Source organism: Gekko japonicus, unplaced genomic scaffold, assembly GCF_001447785.1.
Source record: "Gekko japonicus isolate JY-2015 unplaced genomic scaffold, Gekko_japonicus_V1.1 scaffold643, whole genome shotgun sequence".
In the NCBI taxonomy this organism is placed as follows: Eukaryota; Metazoa; Chordata; class Lepidosauria; order Squamata; family Gekkonidae; genus Gekko; species Gekko japonicus.
Genome location: NW_015164201.1, coordinates 274,778 through 291,071, shown reverse-complemented (window position 1 = coordinate 291,071; position 16,294 = coordinate 274,778). Strand labels below are relative to the sequence as shown.

The following is a 16,294-nucleotide window of genomic DNA, read 5'->3' as shown; positions in this document are numbered from 1 at the left end:
GCACAGAGACAACAATAGAGGAGTCCGGCAACTTAAAGGAGAGAAAATGAGTGCCCCGCTGAGCTCCTTGTCGACCCCCCACCCCCCAGACACTCGGGCAATCCTCTAAAGGCCATTCAGAGGGTCATGCAGAGGAACTGATTACGGTCACATCAGCACCGGTGTCAATGATGCCTGAAAAAGGACGGCCCTGCACAATGAATGTTTGGGTCGCTGTGTGGTTATGCTAGTAGTTAATCCTACCAGAGGGTCGGTGGAGCCAAAACCATTGTCACCCCACTCCCTGGCATACCCTCCTGCAGGGACAACATAGGGAACGAGGATAAGTTGTGCAGGAGAACTGCCTTCCGGGATGGTCTGGGGGAGATTAGTCAACAATTGAAGAATCCCAGTGTAATCAGAGTCTATGACGCCAGGGACTACAACCCCCCCCTTTTTGCCGCTAGACGAGCGGGGAAGCATAAGTCGCACATACCCAGAAGGGAGGGGACCAGAGAGTTGTGAGGGTACCACCATAACCTCTCCCGGGAATTTGAAGTGCACCGGCTGTCTTAAAACCAAATCAATTCCTGTGCTACCTTTAGTGGCACTGGGAGTAGTTAGAATGGAGCCCCCCCGGAGGAGGATTGGGGCCCATGCTCCCTGTTTGTACCGGGGCCAAGGAGGGGCCCGGTCGAGAGTTTCCCGACCGACACTCACTGGCCTAATGGTATCCTTTCTGACACTTTTGACATTTGCTCTTTGGCTTGTTCCTATTCGGATTCTGTGGTTTAGGACAGACCCCACCTCCCCCTAGAGCTCTACATTCGGCCCGATAATGACCCAATTTGCCACAGTAGAAGCACTTGCCCTGGGGCTTATTGCCTTTTTGTATAGCTGCTGCCAGCAGGTTCGCCTGGTAGGACTGAGTACCCACCTCCTGGCATGCTTTAAGCATATCAGAAAGAGAGGGATCCTTGCCCAATCCAGTTATTAAACGGCAACACTCCTGAGTAGCGTTTTCTTTAGCTAACTTCTTCAAGAGTTCTACCTGAGCCTCTTCATTATCAATTTGACGCTTTAAAGTCTCCTGTAGTCTATTAATGAACTCAATGTAGGGCTCAGTGGCTTTTTGTCTAATACTTGAAAAAGTCTGCAGCGGCTTGCCAGAGGCTGGAACTCACTGAAAGGCACGATAGGCACAACCAGACGAGATCTCCAAGGTAGCCGCGGGCAGGACAATCTGCTGAATGGGTTGAGCAAAATCCCCATAGCCATAAAGTTGCTCAGCTGTATAGGCACCCCTAGAGTCTAGTCCCCTAATATGACATTGTTGTTGGAATTCACTATCCCACACTACATATTGAGCTGGAGATAGAAGCATGTGGCATGTTGTTTTCCAGTCCTCTAGGACCAGTACATGATTTCTCATAATAGCCCCTAACATCCGTTGAACATAAGTACTTTGTAACCCCATGTCTCGAATTCACTTTCGCAATTCTGTTAAAATAGGGTAAGAAAGGGGTTTGTATTCCACTATGTTATTACCAGCACCATCTTGGTCTCCGGTGAGATGCACCGGACACACAGATAACATTTCAGAAATCTCTTTAATTTCCTTTAAGGAAGGGTTCTGATTCTTTAAGTGGTCCATAAGAACACTTCACGGAGTGGGGTGTGAGGGCGGATGATGCTTATCTGGCGGATCCACTGGTGACGGCTTCTGACGCATCGAGGGTAAAGACTTTAAGGGTGTTGGTGCTGAAGGCAGTGTTGGTGCCAAAGGCAGGGGGGGATAAAGTGCAAGAGGCGGTGGTGGCTTGGGTAGAACTAATTGAGCCCCCTGGGAATAGGCAGGGCCCCCCTCTTCACTGCATTTAGGAGAAGCCAGAGAAGAGACAGGCGCTATAGCCTCGACCGCAAACCTGCACAGATACCAGGAATGTAACACTTCCATGGGAGCCCGAGGCTCAGCGTGAAAAGTCTTCCCAATCTTTTCTCAGTCCCTAAGTTTTAGGGAACCCTCCTCAGGGTACCAAGGACATTGTTTCTGAATTTCCAAAAGCAGTTGGGTAAGGGACGCAGAAGACACGGACCGGCCGGCCTTCTGGGCTAGGAACTGTAGTTCTTTCAAATGTTTCTGCTGCTGCAGTGTTAATCTTCCACCCATACTCATGTTGATGTTACGTGGTGCTAGCCCACTGCAGGGTGTGCATGGGTGTGAGAGTATCAAATAAGACTTGAGTCTTCAAGGCTTAGTGTAAAAGCTATTTACAGTTTATTCACACAAGACTTCACCAATATTTTATACAGACCGACAAAATGCTCACGCAGACACCAGATATTCACAAGAAGAAAGTTTACACTGTACATCACTGTACTTATACTTGCAGTGACCAATCAGGTCCAATGCTGAGTCATTGCTAATTAGTTCTGCCAGGAACTAGCCAGAACCGGTTAGAGCCAGCTCTTCAGACACTTAGAGCTGTCAGCTCCTGTCACTTAGATGCATCTGATCTACAGCCAGACTTAACTGAACATTAGAATGTTAACAACTCACCAATGAAGGGGTCGTAAAAACACGACGAGGAGTGCACTCAGGGGCCTATGCCAGGCGTTGGTGAGATGGAGCCTTTCCTGCGGGGGTGCCCCACGTTGGGCGGCACTTGAAGGCTTGAGCGTTCAAGAATGACACGAGACACAGATCTGCAGAATCTGACCCGGACTGGCTTCAGCAGCATTTTTATTAGCTTTCCCCTTTCCCCTCCCCCCTGCCCTGTATATTGAAAAGCTACAAGCAGGCTGTGAACTAAAATAACAGGATGTGCTCTGCCCACAGCTCACCCTCTTATCTTAACCCGACTCTAGCCAAGTTTCTTCTCTCAGTGATCTCAGCAGATGTTTACCGGTACCTTGCACACTACTTCCCTTTTCTCCCTGTGCGAACATTAACCTTCGGGCATGCCTCCAGAGGTTGCCGTCCCCACACTTGGCTTGGAACCTCCCAATGTTTTGTGATTGACTACAAACTACCTGTTCTCAAAATTCCTGAAATGCCCACAAGCTTAACAAGGCTGGAGAACCTTAAAGCTTACTGAAGGGTTCTCTGGTTTTCATGCTTTCCTTGTAAGAGAGGCCAGGTGTTTCAAGGTTCATAGCTGAAAGCGGCTTCCTTCTTATTTTAGGGATTCAGTGGGAAAGATGGGAATTGACTTTAATGAGAAAGTGAGGGGCTATGTACTGATATTTTCTCCAAAAGGTTGAGAATGTTAAACAGTTTCCCTATTATCACATATACTCTACCCTTGTGGGAGCTGTGTGGAGAGCTAAACTTGGATTGTAAACTTAGAGGTCTCCAGGTGGTATGCACTTGGAGATATCAGATGGGGGGACAATCTCCCTGAGATATGGATGGATGTGATTTACCATTGTTCCCCTCCCTGGAGGTGTTCTTTTCAAACTGCTTAACAGACATTTAGTTGTCCAGTCCTTGGCACTTATGTGACCTTCCATACCTGAAATGTTCAGCTAAGATCCTTGCAAACTTGGCCCTTCTTACATACAAACCACAAAGATGTGTTCATTAAAACGTTACATCATAGAGACTTCCTTTTGTCTCCTAGTAGTATAGAGAGGGCCAAATGTAGGGGGAACAATTGATGCTTTCATCAACATTGATATTTGTTGTATTAGCCTTATGGAAACTAATCTTAGTGTTCGTATGTATGCAAAATTATGGCTCTTCTCTTCATGCACCACTTTAGAAGAAACTTTGGATCTTGTTAATGGTAAAACAGCTAAATGATGTTTACACTGTGAATGTCGATGACTTGAATTTTGAAAAATTGTCCAGGGAATTGCTAATTGTCACGTCTCTCTGGAACTATTTATTATCCATGTAAAGTCCAATAAGCTCTGTGGCTACAGTAAACAAACGGTTTCCAGTTTGCCACTCATATATTTCTAATACAGGTTTTATAATACATGACCAAGCTGTCACTTATGTGAAAATGTGCTCCGCTCCAATCTGGAAACTGATTTCAGCCTCGCCTGTTCACCTGTGCTTATTGCCTCTCGATGACTAGATGTGGGAGCTCTTCAAAAGTATCTTCTTAAGTGTCTCTTTGGAAGGGGGGGAGACTCCTTCCCCTTGGAGGATGATTAAATCCAGCCCATTTTATCTGCATGCTCGTGCTAGGTGCTATTGTTAATTCTGCACGGCACAGTCTGTTTTGCAAGCCTAAAATTATAAAAAGAGGCTGAAAAGAGAAAAAAAATTCCACTTGTTTTGCATTTTTTAAAATATTTCCTGTCTAGTCAGCTTTGATTTTTCCATCATAGTAATTAAGGTTCCCTCTCGAGTGTGTCATTCATGCAAGAAGGGAATGATCTACTATGGTGAATAGAAACCGCAAGGGGCTAGCCTACTTGTTGGGCAGGCTTAATTAACACTGCTCAGACTTGCTTCTTGATTTAAAAAAAACCAGGATTTGTGCATATAACATGCCTTGTTATCAGTGTGTGAACTGACTGGTTCTGTCCTAACCAGAAACAACACTGTAGTGCTAAGCTTTTCCTTTTTTCTAAGGTCTGTTACTCAGTTAGTTCCTGTAAAAATGGTCAATACTGAGGATGTCGCTGCCCTTTAAGGGCTACAAATGAATACCTAGCATTCTTTGTATTTTCCGGGAATTGTTCAGGTATTTGTCAGACCGTAGGAAAGGTTGTTCCTCTTCCATGAAAAGAAGCTTAGGTGTCCTGTGTGCAAATTTTCCTAGGTTGAATAGGCTTGACTCCTTGTGAAACAGCCATTCATCCTGCACTACACTACTGGTGGCAGGGCAGTTCAGGTTCCTCCGGACTATAATTACAGCTATCCAACCTAAAATTATTTTTGCAAAGCTAAACAAGTGTTGCTTGTGCAGAATATAATCATAGTTGCTTACTAGTACTTATAGTCACGTTAAATGAAGTGAATCGTCATGACAAATCTATGGCAAATCGGTCTCAAAGTGCAAAATGAGGCAGTTACCATTTATCTATATTTCACTCTTCCGTAATGATTTTAAGTAGACATGGGCTGTTTCTAAATGGCCTTGGGACCAAATATACTAGGTATCTTTTAGACTTCCCCTTGTTGCAACTTGCTGGTTTGACTGCTGGTTTCAGTATAAATGCTTAATTCATCATTGCTTCTTCTGGGATTTTCTTGCATGTATTACACATACTTCTTCCTTCCTTCTCTTTCTCTCATGCTGTCTGTCATGCTGGTCAAACAGCTTTTAGAGCTAGTTTCTGCTTTTTCCAGTGTTTTTAAAACCTGCAAAATTGGGTTTGTCTAGATTTTGGACTAAGACTACCATAGGCGACTGGTTCAACCATACCATTCAAGTCTAAAACACTATTATTTCTCTGCAGCCTCTAACAGTATCTGAAACATTTTGAAAGGCCCAATCATGAGTATTCCTAAAGGACCGATCATTATATGTAACTGAAGGATAGCCTTGTAGTTTCTTGATTGACGGAGACCAGTCTGAGGTGAAATGAAGGGGAACTGATGATGTTTGTTATTTGATTGACAAAATTGAATGCTGGTTCTTTCACATTAAAATATGCTGGCTTTAAAGAATTAGTTATTTTGTTCCTATTTATTGGTTAGGTTTCACTTAAACCCATGCTAGTTGTGCTTTTCTCTCTCTATAGTCATCTGATAAATTTTATGTTTTGATCTGTGCACAGGAAAGCTGTGTAACTAACGGGTTTAACATCACATAAAGCATTGGCTGGCTTGAGTATCTGCCCTGTACTAATATTAGTCCCTGTACTAATATATGTAACATTCTTAGCAGTTAAGAAGTCCTTCTTTAGGTTGGCTGAAGTCTCCAACTGTTGCTCCAGCAGATCAACAGAAGCTATTTGATTAGCTCTCTTAAGCAGTCTTTGTTGGCTGAGGAGGGGAATGCGGTCCACCCAACTTCCTTTCTGGTTCTGACAAATGCTTTGAGAGTCTTTTCCAGTGTGGCTGGCAGTATTCCACACTCCAGCTGGTTTAGCTGTGTTCACACACTTTGAATCAGGATTGCTCTCCACAAAAGTTAGGCACCCACAGCTTTTCAGGTTAAGTAAAATGAAATGCATGACTCCCTTTCTGACTACAAAGTGGTTCAGGTATGTTCTGAGCAATGAGCGACTGGATTTAATTGACTCATAGGTGCCACCGGACTCTAAATTTGTTCTGCTGCTTCAGACCAAACACAGCTGACCACCTGATTGTAAACTAGTTAGTGACTGGGCTTCCTTCTTGAAATATTTTCTTCATTTATATCCCTCTTCTCTCCACTGGGGACCCAAAGCAGCTTACATCATTCTGTTGTCCTCTGTTTTTATAAGCTCATCATGTGTGACTCGCCCAAGGTTCACCCAACAAGCTTCTGTGATAGACTGGGGATTCCAGCTAGGGTCTCTTGCTCTCCAACACTCTAACCACTGAACACTGACTTCTGTAGCCCACATAAAGAAGTACTGATGAATGTGAAAGTAACTATGTTTAGGATAATTACAGTGAAGAGCCTGAAGTTTTTCTTTTTTAATGAAAACTCTTCTGAAAATATTTCAATTGTGTTTGGAAATTTCCATTCTAGAGGCCATTCATCAATACTATTTTGCCACTGTAGGCTGCCATATAAACCCTGCAACATGTTTTACAAAGGTTAAATAAACTGTTTGATGGATATGTGTCTTGGCTCATAGTTATCTTATAGTTAATACTGTTAAGCAACTTTTATTTATGTGTTGTTGTTTTTAAAAGCCTCAGTGTTGATAAATGGCATAGGAGTTTAGTCACCATTCTCTATGGGAGAATAAATTCCCTGTTAACTCAATGCTTGTCTTTTACAGAGACAGCTGAAAGCAGATGCCAGAAAAGCTATTGGACGGCTTCAGCTTCGTACCCTGAAACAAGGAGACACGGTAAAGTGAACAAGAATCTCTCTCAGTGCTCAAATAAGTTACTAATGTAGATAGTGTTGCTGTTCCAGAAAATAACCATATACATAAATCCCTCTGTTCACAATACAGCAAACTAACATGTTTTGAGGTTAGTTTCAGGCTTTTAAACTTCATCCTCAAACTCTTACAGTACCACACTGAGATGCTTTAGTAGCCATGAACCCCTCAAAGAGGAGTAAAACGAGCCTTATGCATTCTTTTAAAAAAGAATGAATGCAAAATTAAATCATAACTTTGGCTGATGTTGGAGATGTTTCAGGTTTGCTGACTACTCAGCACTGTTGTAGATGGTATTACTATCAATCACCCACTTACATGAGGGTTTTTTTCCAAACTAAGGGACAAACCAGACAAGATGCTGGGATCTGAATAAGCTCCCAAGCCATTGCTCCTTTTAAAAAGTAGGTGCTATGGGCCCCATTTCAATTAGGACCATGGCATGGGGCAGGGAGGTTAAGCCTTCCCAAGCAGGTTAACCGACCGGAAATCTCTGGATTGAATTTAAGTTGTAAAAATACCACTGGGGAGGTAAGGCTTAAGCCCCCACCCTCACCCTTGCTGACAAAGAAACTTTTCCATCCTTTAGGAAACGGGTCCTGATGGAGATAACTGTGCTGTGTGTATTGAAGTGTACAAACCAAATGATGTCGTACGAATTTTGACATGCAAGTAGGTTCTGTCTTCAGTTATATATTCTAACTAAAAGATGTTCCCATTTTTCTTCCTCTTCTCTCATTTAAGCAAAATGCTGCTGCTTCCTTTATATTCCTGCAGCACTAAAGTGAATTCCGCTAGACAGTATGTTCAGCTGTGCTCTGCTTGAACAGAGATTCTCACAGGAGATCTCTAAATTTATGCTAGTAGGCAAATCTTATTTTCACTCCTACCTCCTGTTGCAAAACTAGCTTCTAAAAGCCATTGTGCAGTCCTAAGAAAATTCAGTCAAGCCAGGTAACTGTCACACCTCCTGGTTACTGGGCAGCTCAATTTGAAACATATTATAAACAGCACAAGGCTACTGCTGAAAATGGCACTCCTGTGTCAAGTTCTGCCCCTTTAAGGAGTATGGACAGTTTATCCCATTTCTTGACATTGTCATGTTATGCTTTTCCCCCACATCCATTATCATTGGCTCCTGCTGATGGCGTGAGGGCATAGCATGGTGATGTCAGGATGGAGTACGTCTACAGAGGAGGTTAGAGAAAAATAACTCAAGGATGCCATTTTTGGTGGCAGCTCCACCGTTTCCTCACATTAGTTAATTGCTCAGAGAGTAGTTGGATCCAAAGTCTTGACTCAGTTTTAACAAAACGATTCACAATTTCGCTTCAGAACTTGTTCAGTGTTCAATATAGTTCTAAATTTACAGTTGGATAACTTCTTCTGCTAAGATTTTAAAAGCTTTAATACTTTAAAAAATGGAAGCTTTTAAAATGCAAGCAAGAACGACATTTGGCTTTAACCAAAGATTTTGGATCACTAGCATATTGCAGCAGTTATCAGATGCAGTGGTTATAGGGTACATTGGCTTGGTTAAGGGTTGAATCTCTTCTTGCAAAGGAGTGGTGATTCACTTCATAATTACATGATAGAATAGAAGCTTTTATTACCAAAAATGACCTTGAATGCTCCTTTAATAGTAAATATTTTAGCTGTAAATCTGTGAAAGAAATCTCTCAATTTTTCATTATCCCATGGGTTAATCGTTAACAAACCTTTCAACAAGGGAATTACTCACAGAAAAAGGAAGCTTTAAAATGGACCATGATGTGGAAGTTTCCTCATGTATGTATTAGAACTGGTAAATACTCTGTCATGGACACCACTGACTAATAGAGTGGTTCCTAGGGTTGCCAAGTGGTCTTACCTTGCCCGGTGGGGGAGCCTTGCTGGGCTCCGGGAGCGCCACCAGCACGTCACAGGAAGTTGTGCTACGTTGTGGGCGTGGCCCAGATCGGCCCATATGGTTTCCCCCCTGACGATCTGGGCCACGCCCCCAACGTGCACAACATGGCTGCGTCACCACCGGTGACGCAGCTTCGGGGGGCAGAGTTCCCCCCGGGGCCCGATTTCGCCACGGTGGATATCTGGCCTCCAAAGCAGGGGTTTCCCCGCCTCCCGGGCCCACTTGGCAGCCCTAGTGGTTCCTCACATCTGTGCTGGGGGATATTGGTGTGCCACAAAAGAAACTGCCAGGGTGTTAGAAGAATGAAAATGAATCGTAACATTTTATAAGGTTTTTGTGAACTCACACCCACAGAGGAAGACTTCTTGATATATGTCTGTGACTTATTGCTTTGTCCTTTGTTCTCTGTGCTGAGGATTGGTAGTTCTGCCGTGTGTCTAGACTGCATGTGATTAGATCCTTTCCAATACTGATGCCCATCACTACTGCCAGCCCTTGGAAGAGGCACACACAGAATAGTGGCTCATAAAGATGCACAAAAGAAAGTGTTCTCTGAGTGTCTGCTATTGCACATTCTAAAACCAATGCAGCCTTGCAATTCTCACAGGATTTTTATTAACAGATTGCAGTTGTAGTATGTGGGGCAAACAGCACATGATGCTGGGGACCTATTGAGATTACAGTTCCCCCTAAGCTGTGCTGGGGGACGCTGGCACACAATATTTCAGAGGCCAGCTCAGGATTTCTGCTCAGCTTACCACCAAGCACAATGGAGGATGGGGGCACCTCCATCTGGGGCCCATAGAATTGGACCCCCTGGTCCATCCCTGGTCCAATCTTTTTTAAACTGGGGGGAGGAGGGTTGAGGAGAGGCACTAGCAGCTATAATGGCCCCCATAGGCTATAATTGAGCCAGAAAAAATAATTTTTTTTGCACACCCCTATTATGCTTTTCAGTATGGTTTTTAAGCTGCCTTGAGTCACAGGGAAAAGTGGGATATAAATATCTGAATAGATGGCCAGGTTGATAACATTTAAGCAACTTCCTGTTTGTTAGGTTAGGCAGGGTTCTGACAGTGATTGGTCTACATCTGTTATACTCGACTTGTAATGCTGGTTGTCATATTTCACTAAAAAAAAAAAAAGTAGACTGCAAGTGTTCCCTCCCCCAAGTACTGGTATGTTTTCTAAGGGTCAGCTCAGGTCCAAGGCCAGGTCTACCAATATAGTGGAAAGAGGCAGGTAGACCTGCTCTCTGGAGGCCTAGTCTACCCCGTAGAGGACAATATTTTGTGTAATGAAATTTGATGTGATTCAGTTTTCTCTTATAATGTTTAAATTATTCTTAAAATATAGTTTAAATATAGTTTAAAAGAATTCATTCTGAGATTTTTACAAGGTTACGGAAATAATCTTCTAAAAATAATTTATGCAATACTCAAATGTAGACTTGCTCAGAACTTTAATGCTACTAGCTTTTTTTGTTCATGAGCAATGTTCCCTCTAAGCTGTGGAGTCTTGTGAGCAAAAATTCTACTTTGTGAGCTACTGGCATTCAGGCTGTGAGCGAGCGATTTGGCTACTGCATGAATCCGTTTGCTCCGGAGCCGTCCTTCCTGAGCTGGGACAAAAGTGTGTGAGCCGGAGGCTAAAAAACTGTGAGCTAGCTCACACTAACTCAGCTTAGAGGGAACACTGCTCATGAGGTAGAATTTCTGCTCAAAACACAGTGGAGCTTAGACGGTACATTGGTTGAGATCCTCAGATGTGTAATGGAAATGAACAGGCAGCTTCAGGACTGCTTGATATAAACTGGGTGGCAGTGCTGAGGAGTAAGGTGGCTAGCCCCTCCGCCATTACCATATAATTTCCATGCTTAAAAATCATCTCCCAAGGCTGGTTTAAGTATGAAGAGTGGAGAAAGACAGGAGTGATTCAGGTACCTTTCCAAACCCCAGAGGAGGAGAGGTCAGGAAAATGTGTGTGTGTGTGTGTGTATGTGTGTGTGGGTAATACCTACCTTTCCCCACCACTACTGCCATGATCCATATCACTGTTGTCCTTTCACACCCCTGCGGCTGTTCCTTTACAGTTTAGTTAGATGTCTGGTATGCAAGCATGAATCGCTAGCATTACATGAGGCACCTTAAGCATTTCAGAGTTTATCAGCAATATAAAATTAAAAATACATTTCCTGAACTGATACCTCTAGCATGACTCTGCATAGGATTGAAACCAAAATATTCAGAAGATCATCATAGACACAGGGCCTGACATCTAGATTTACAGATGTAAGCCTTTGAATGGAGGTTTTTCCAAGCACATCACTCAATAACTGTGTTTGATAAATCTGATAATTCAAAGTACTGAAGCTTATCCACAGCCATTGTCTGTGTACATGTACTATTAGATTGAGGTTAGGAAGGCAGGTAGAGAGAAAGAATGTGAAAAATGATTCTTAATGGCTTCCAAATGATGAGTTGACCTGTTCAGCCTTACCGGTTGTTCAAAGGCTGCAGGGGCCAGTGGGTTTTGCACATCCTTGCAAGTCTGTTTACCCAGATGCTTAATGCTAGTTCACTTGTATACATACATTCTCTTGCACACATTCACACTTTATTGCTTGTGTGAACACAGTCTTGTCCTCATTTGCAGTTAGTTTCTCATCTCAGTTGTACATCAAGTCCTACAACTCTTCTTTTTCTTTACCATTCTATCAAATTCTACACAGCTTACTGTCTGCCATCAGTGTTTTTTCTTTAATGAAAAATACTACCACATCACTCTCAGTTCCATTGCATTCTTATGCTTTATTAAGGTTCTTGTCATTAGATTGAAGTGTTTTAATTAAGGGATACATTTTACCTACACTGATTGTTTTGATGCCTTACAGGGTTTTTTTGTTTGCTTGTGGTGTTTTTCCAGTTCTTCAGTCCCAGCCCCACTACATTATTTTGTTTGATTAAGAATTTTTGCTCTTGCACTGAATTGCTTTATCATATTAAACTTTTCTTTCCAGCCATCTTTTCCACAAGAGCTGTATTGACCCATGGCTGTTGGAACACAGGACTTGTCCCATGTGTAAATGTGACATACTCAAGGCTCTAGGAATCGAGGTACATCTGCAACTCAAAATGCTCAGTCTAACAAAATCTAACTTCTGTCACTTCTAGATGGTAAAATTGAATGTTGCTGTTGTAAGTACTACAGAAATACTCTATAGAGATATTTTGGCCAAGGAGCAGAGGAGAAAAATTCAGAGAGTAGGTTAAAAAAAATTGTGGCTCTCCACTTCATGATGTATTTCTGAAGTGCTATAAGAGATCAGCAGATCTGCTAAGAAAGCAATTGTTTTGATTTAATAATTTCTGTCCAGGTTGTCTAAACTTTCCTCAAAGACAAAAAGACAAATGTAATATGGTAAGAAGGAAAAAGCTCATTGTTCTGCAGAATGGATTCCACTGACACTGAAGGCTTCAGGGGAGAGGGGGGAAATTACCCTGCCTCCTCCATTAGGGCACTTCTGCTAATTGAAGAGAGGGAGGAGGATGATTCAGCCCCTCCACTGCAGCCTCCTAACCTATGTGGCTATTAGTTTAAATGGGTCCTGCAACACTAGGAATAAATTTTCCAAGGGTTGGAACAGCCCCGTAGCCAGAAAAATTTCTGTGAGGGAACACTGGGGGGGGGGGCACATGCCAGGTCTTCCTACTTCCACACAATGAAGCCAAACCCCCAGTGCTGTCCCACACCAGCCTCTGCTTTCCCCAGAAAAGGAGGTGGGGCAGAAAATGGGGCAAGACTAGGCTCTGATGCCCCAACAGACAAGGAGTCCGCAAAGCAACAGGACCTCCTCTAGCTCCCTATGGGGAAGGTGCCTTAGCAGTGAAGCTGAGGCAGTTACCAACAAGCATTGGCTGGCTGGCCCCCTCTTCCCACTCGTGCATACTACTGCCACCTCTTTCTTCTCCATGGGCACTGCTCAGGCTGAGCCCCATTCGTGGTCCTTGTTCATGTGCACCAAAGCAGCTCAGCCATTGGTTAGCCAGCTACTTTGAGAGGCCACCAGTGGGTTGGTTGATCTGCCAGGAGTGCGCTCCGGCTCCACCTCTCGTCCTGCAAAGCTCTGCCCTATTAACTTCCCCCTGCTCAGCTGCAGCCCAGGAGGGGAGGAAGCCAGAGGGAGGGGAGGGAGGGAGGGGTGTGGCTTTGCCTTGCAGTAGTCAGCTGTGGAAGCAGGAAGTCCCAGTGAGGCCGCGCCTGCTGCCTCCCTCCCCTCCTGCAAGGCATATTCATGGGGCTGTTGTTCGCCCCAAGGCTTCCCCATAGCTATGGGCTTGAGTTGGGAAGGACTGCTGGGGGGAGAGGATGCAGGAAAGGTTCACAACCATCAGCATCTTTTTCTGATGGATCAAGCCTATTGTAATGTTACCCATTGTGTCATCTCATTTCAATTTTCTTGACACAGGTGGACATAGAAGACAGAGTAGAATCTTTCCCAGCTACAGTGTCCAATGAAGCCTCTAACATCCGTTCTGTTAACGAAGAAGATAATCATAGTGAGACTGCATCATCTGGCTATGCTTCTGTACAGGGAACAGATGAGCCACCTCTTGAGGAACCCGCTCCTTCTGAGAGTAAGTATTTAATTGATTTTACAAATTACGTTAGCACTGTGAGAGCTACTTTAACATTCTGGTGCAGATTTTTTTGATTCCCTGAGTAGTGGAGTGTGAATAAGTGAACTTGCTGATATGTGTTAAGATTAGAAATAAGGAAATTCATGTTTGTACTGCCACCTGCTGGAGGTTCACATGAAGGCATGTGAGTTGAAGTGTTTACAACTCTCCTCGTTTCCACCTCTGCCTTCCCTAAATAAGGAAAGCCAAATTAATTAATACTCTCAGTATTTTGGAGATCTGCTCTTTTAGCAAATCTGTGCCCACTTTTATGTGTTGCACTAACAGCAAGGGACTGTGTTAATGTGCAAATATAGGTGCTTAAGAAAAGCACCACACATTAAGGGTTTCAAAAGCATCACAAAGGTTCTCCATAATCCCTGCAATAACTTCTGCAAGGCTGAGCAATAGTAGCCATAGTGAGTTCCTAGCCGTAATAAGCTTGGAGTCGAGGACTTCTGTCTGCTCATTCCCTTAACCTCTGTGCGACCCACCATGCAAGCTGTTTGCTAGTAGATGGAGCTGTGAACCAACAGTGTTTGTAGGCTGTGGAGCACACGGAACAAGCAGCCGCATCAGATGCCGGATAGAATGCATCAGAGTAGAACCAAAATATGCTTAGTTTATATTTCCACCTCTCTAGTCAAGTCCAGTTACATAAATTTTCCTTTAAACAGAGCTCTGACTCGAGTCTAAAGGAATGCAGTGTATGATGCATATTTCTAAATTTCTGTTCTTTCTTCATTTCTAACAGGTGACAGTCTCCATCTTGTGAACAGCACATCCCAGCCTCCAGCTGTAGATGTACTTCCACACCTTGACAATCCAGGTTTCGAGGCAGATGAAATACAAGCATGTGATGCAAAGTCCTAAATGGCCATTGTAACAAGATTGCTAGCTGCTTGTCATACCAGCATCAAGCCATGTCAACTCTGATAAAGCTACTGTAGCAGCAATGTTGCCTTGATGATACTGAGATAAAATACATGATTTAAGACTGCAATTACATGGAGTGACCTGCCCACTACGTTTAACTTTATTTTTTCTTCTAGTATTAGTTTTAGTAATCTTCAGATATATGTCTTTCTTTCAGCAAGACCAAGAAAGAAAGATCCTTACACCTAGCCATCTGAGCACAACCACTTTTTCATGTGGTGGAACTTCGTTCAGCCTACAGAAATATAAATTGTGTATCATTTTTAAAAACTCCTGGTTTTTAAGTTAACTGTCTTAATTTGCTTTAGTTTAAACAAGCACTAAGGTGTGTTTCTTTCAGATTCAGTCTGGGCTAACATCCCCTTATATCCAACTGACAGAGTGCCCTTATTTTCAGTGCAGTGCCCATGCTGCATCAAGCTGCTAGACACCAACTAATAACTAGAACCAAACATACCTGTCACTGGCAGTACCCCTACATCTACTTCACCTGAGCTTGTGAAAAAAAATACTCTGGATGAGAGGTCAAATGTTTTACCTGCATATTTTACAGGAAAACAGGTGTTTTTAAGACATTACCCATTCCCCCTCCCCCCAAATTACTTTGAACTGCTTTTAGTTTTCAAGCGGTGCAAACACTGCCTTAGCCCAGAAACCAGGCCTATTCTAAATAAACTGCTGCTCTCAGCTTTGTCAGAAGCTGAATCTCTATCAGAGAGAATTTTTGTTGCTGCTCTTCTGAAGGAACAGTTAGATAAAGAATGACACCCAAAGAATGCTGCTGATCTGGGAAGCTAGCTAAATCGGCAATAAATGGGTAAACTACTTCTAAAATTGCTTATTTAATTATGTGTGTGATGGGGAATTGGATTTGGGCAGGAGAGGAAACATGGGGTGCCTTAGCATGGACTGTGCAACCTCATCCACCAAAGTGAATTACTACATCATCTAATGCACTTTATTTTATTTTATTGTTTTGCATCTTCTGTGGTTTTGTTTTGCATCTTCTGTGGTTTTGTTTCTAATTACAATTGCTAGCACAAATTTGGCCCAAAGAACAGTAATGAATTCACTTGAATCTAACAGGAGAAAGCAATACATTTTCCCCTTCATTTTTGCATAGTATGCGATAAAGTTGTAAATATTTGATTTCTATTAAAAATCTTTGAATACAAAATGTAAATAAACCTATTCTAATGCCTGTTTAGGATGTTCACTTATTTTTGATAATAAAAGCGGTTGTGTACAAAATGGTGTATGTTGGCCGTCTAGCTCTTGTCAATGGTTTTGATATTTTGGAACTGAAGAAACATTGGAATAACCTTCAGTCTGTTATGCTATGTATTAGTACACAACCAATCTTTGCAGTGTACAAGACCTGTGTGAGCATGTTGTCCACTGCTGATGTGTTCAGCAGTTAAAAGCAGCTAGCTTACTCTGATATGCTAACTACAGGGAGATTCATAGGGAGTTGGTAGAGCACAAGGTGCTGACATCCTAAGAGTCAATTAGCCACTTCTATACTTGGAGCATTGTAGAAACCTGTGGCATATCAGGCAAAAATGTGGAAGGTCATATGACTGTAAAATAACTGTATTCCATCAGATATATATTTCTGTTGGCTATAGACCATCACACCCATGAGACGCTTGATGTTTAAATAACTTAAATATTCTGACTATTTAATGCACATGAAAGCTTTGGTCTTAAAGGTGCCACTGAACGTCTTCAGACCAACATGACTACCCACCTGAATCTAGTCTGAATTATGTAATTGGAAGAGCTG

At 42.9% G+C, this 16,294-nt stretch overlaps 1 protein-coding gene across 1 annotated transcript in view; it reads left to right on the top strand.

Moving 5' to 3' along the window:
• Window positions 1–15,741, top strand: part of RNF128 (ring finger protein 128, E3 ubiquitin protein ligase) — a 65,969-nt gene extending 50,228 nt beyond the window's left edge. Inside the window, exons 3-7 of the mRNA XM_015408388.1 lie at window positions 6,877–6,948; window positions 7,574–7,656; window positions 11,913–12,009; window positions 13,362–13,530; window positions 14,327–15,741. Coding sequence (XP_015263874.1) covers window positions 6,877–6,948; window positions 7,574–7,656; window positions 11,913–12,009; window positions 13,362–13,530; window positions 14,327–14,445 — 540 coding nt within the window. The 3' untranslated portion in view covers window positions 14,446–15,741. The remainder of the gene's footprint in view (window positions 1–6,876; window positions 6,949–7,573; window positions 7,657–11,912; window positions 12,010–13,361; window positions 13,531–14,326) is intronic.
• Window positions 15,742–16,294: the final 553 nt, after the last annotated feature.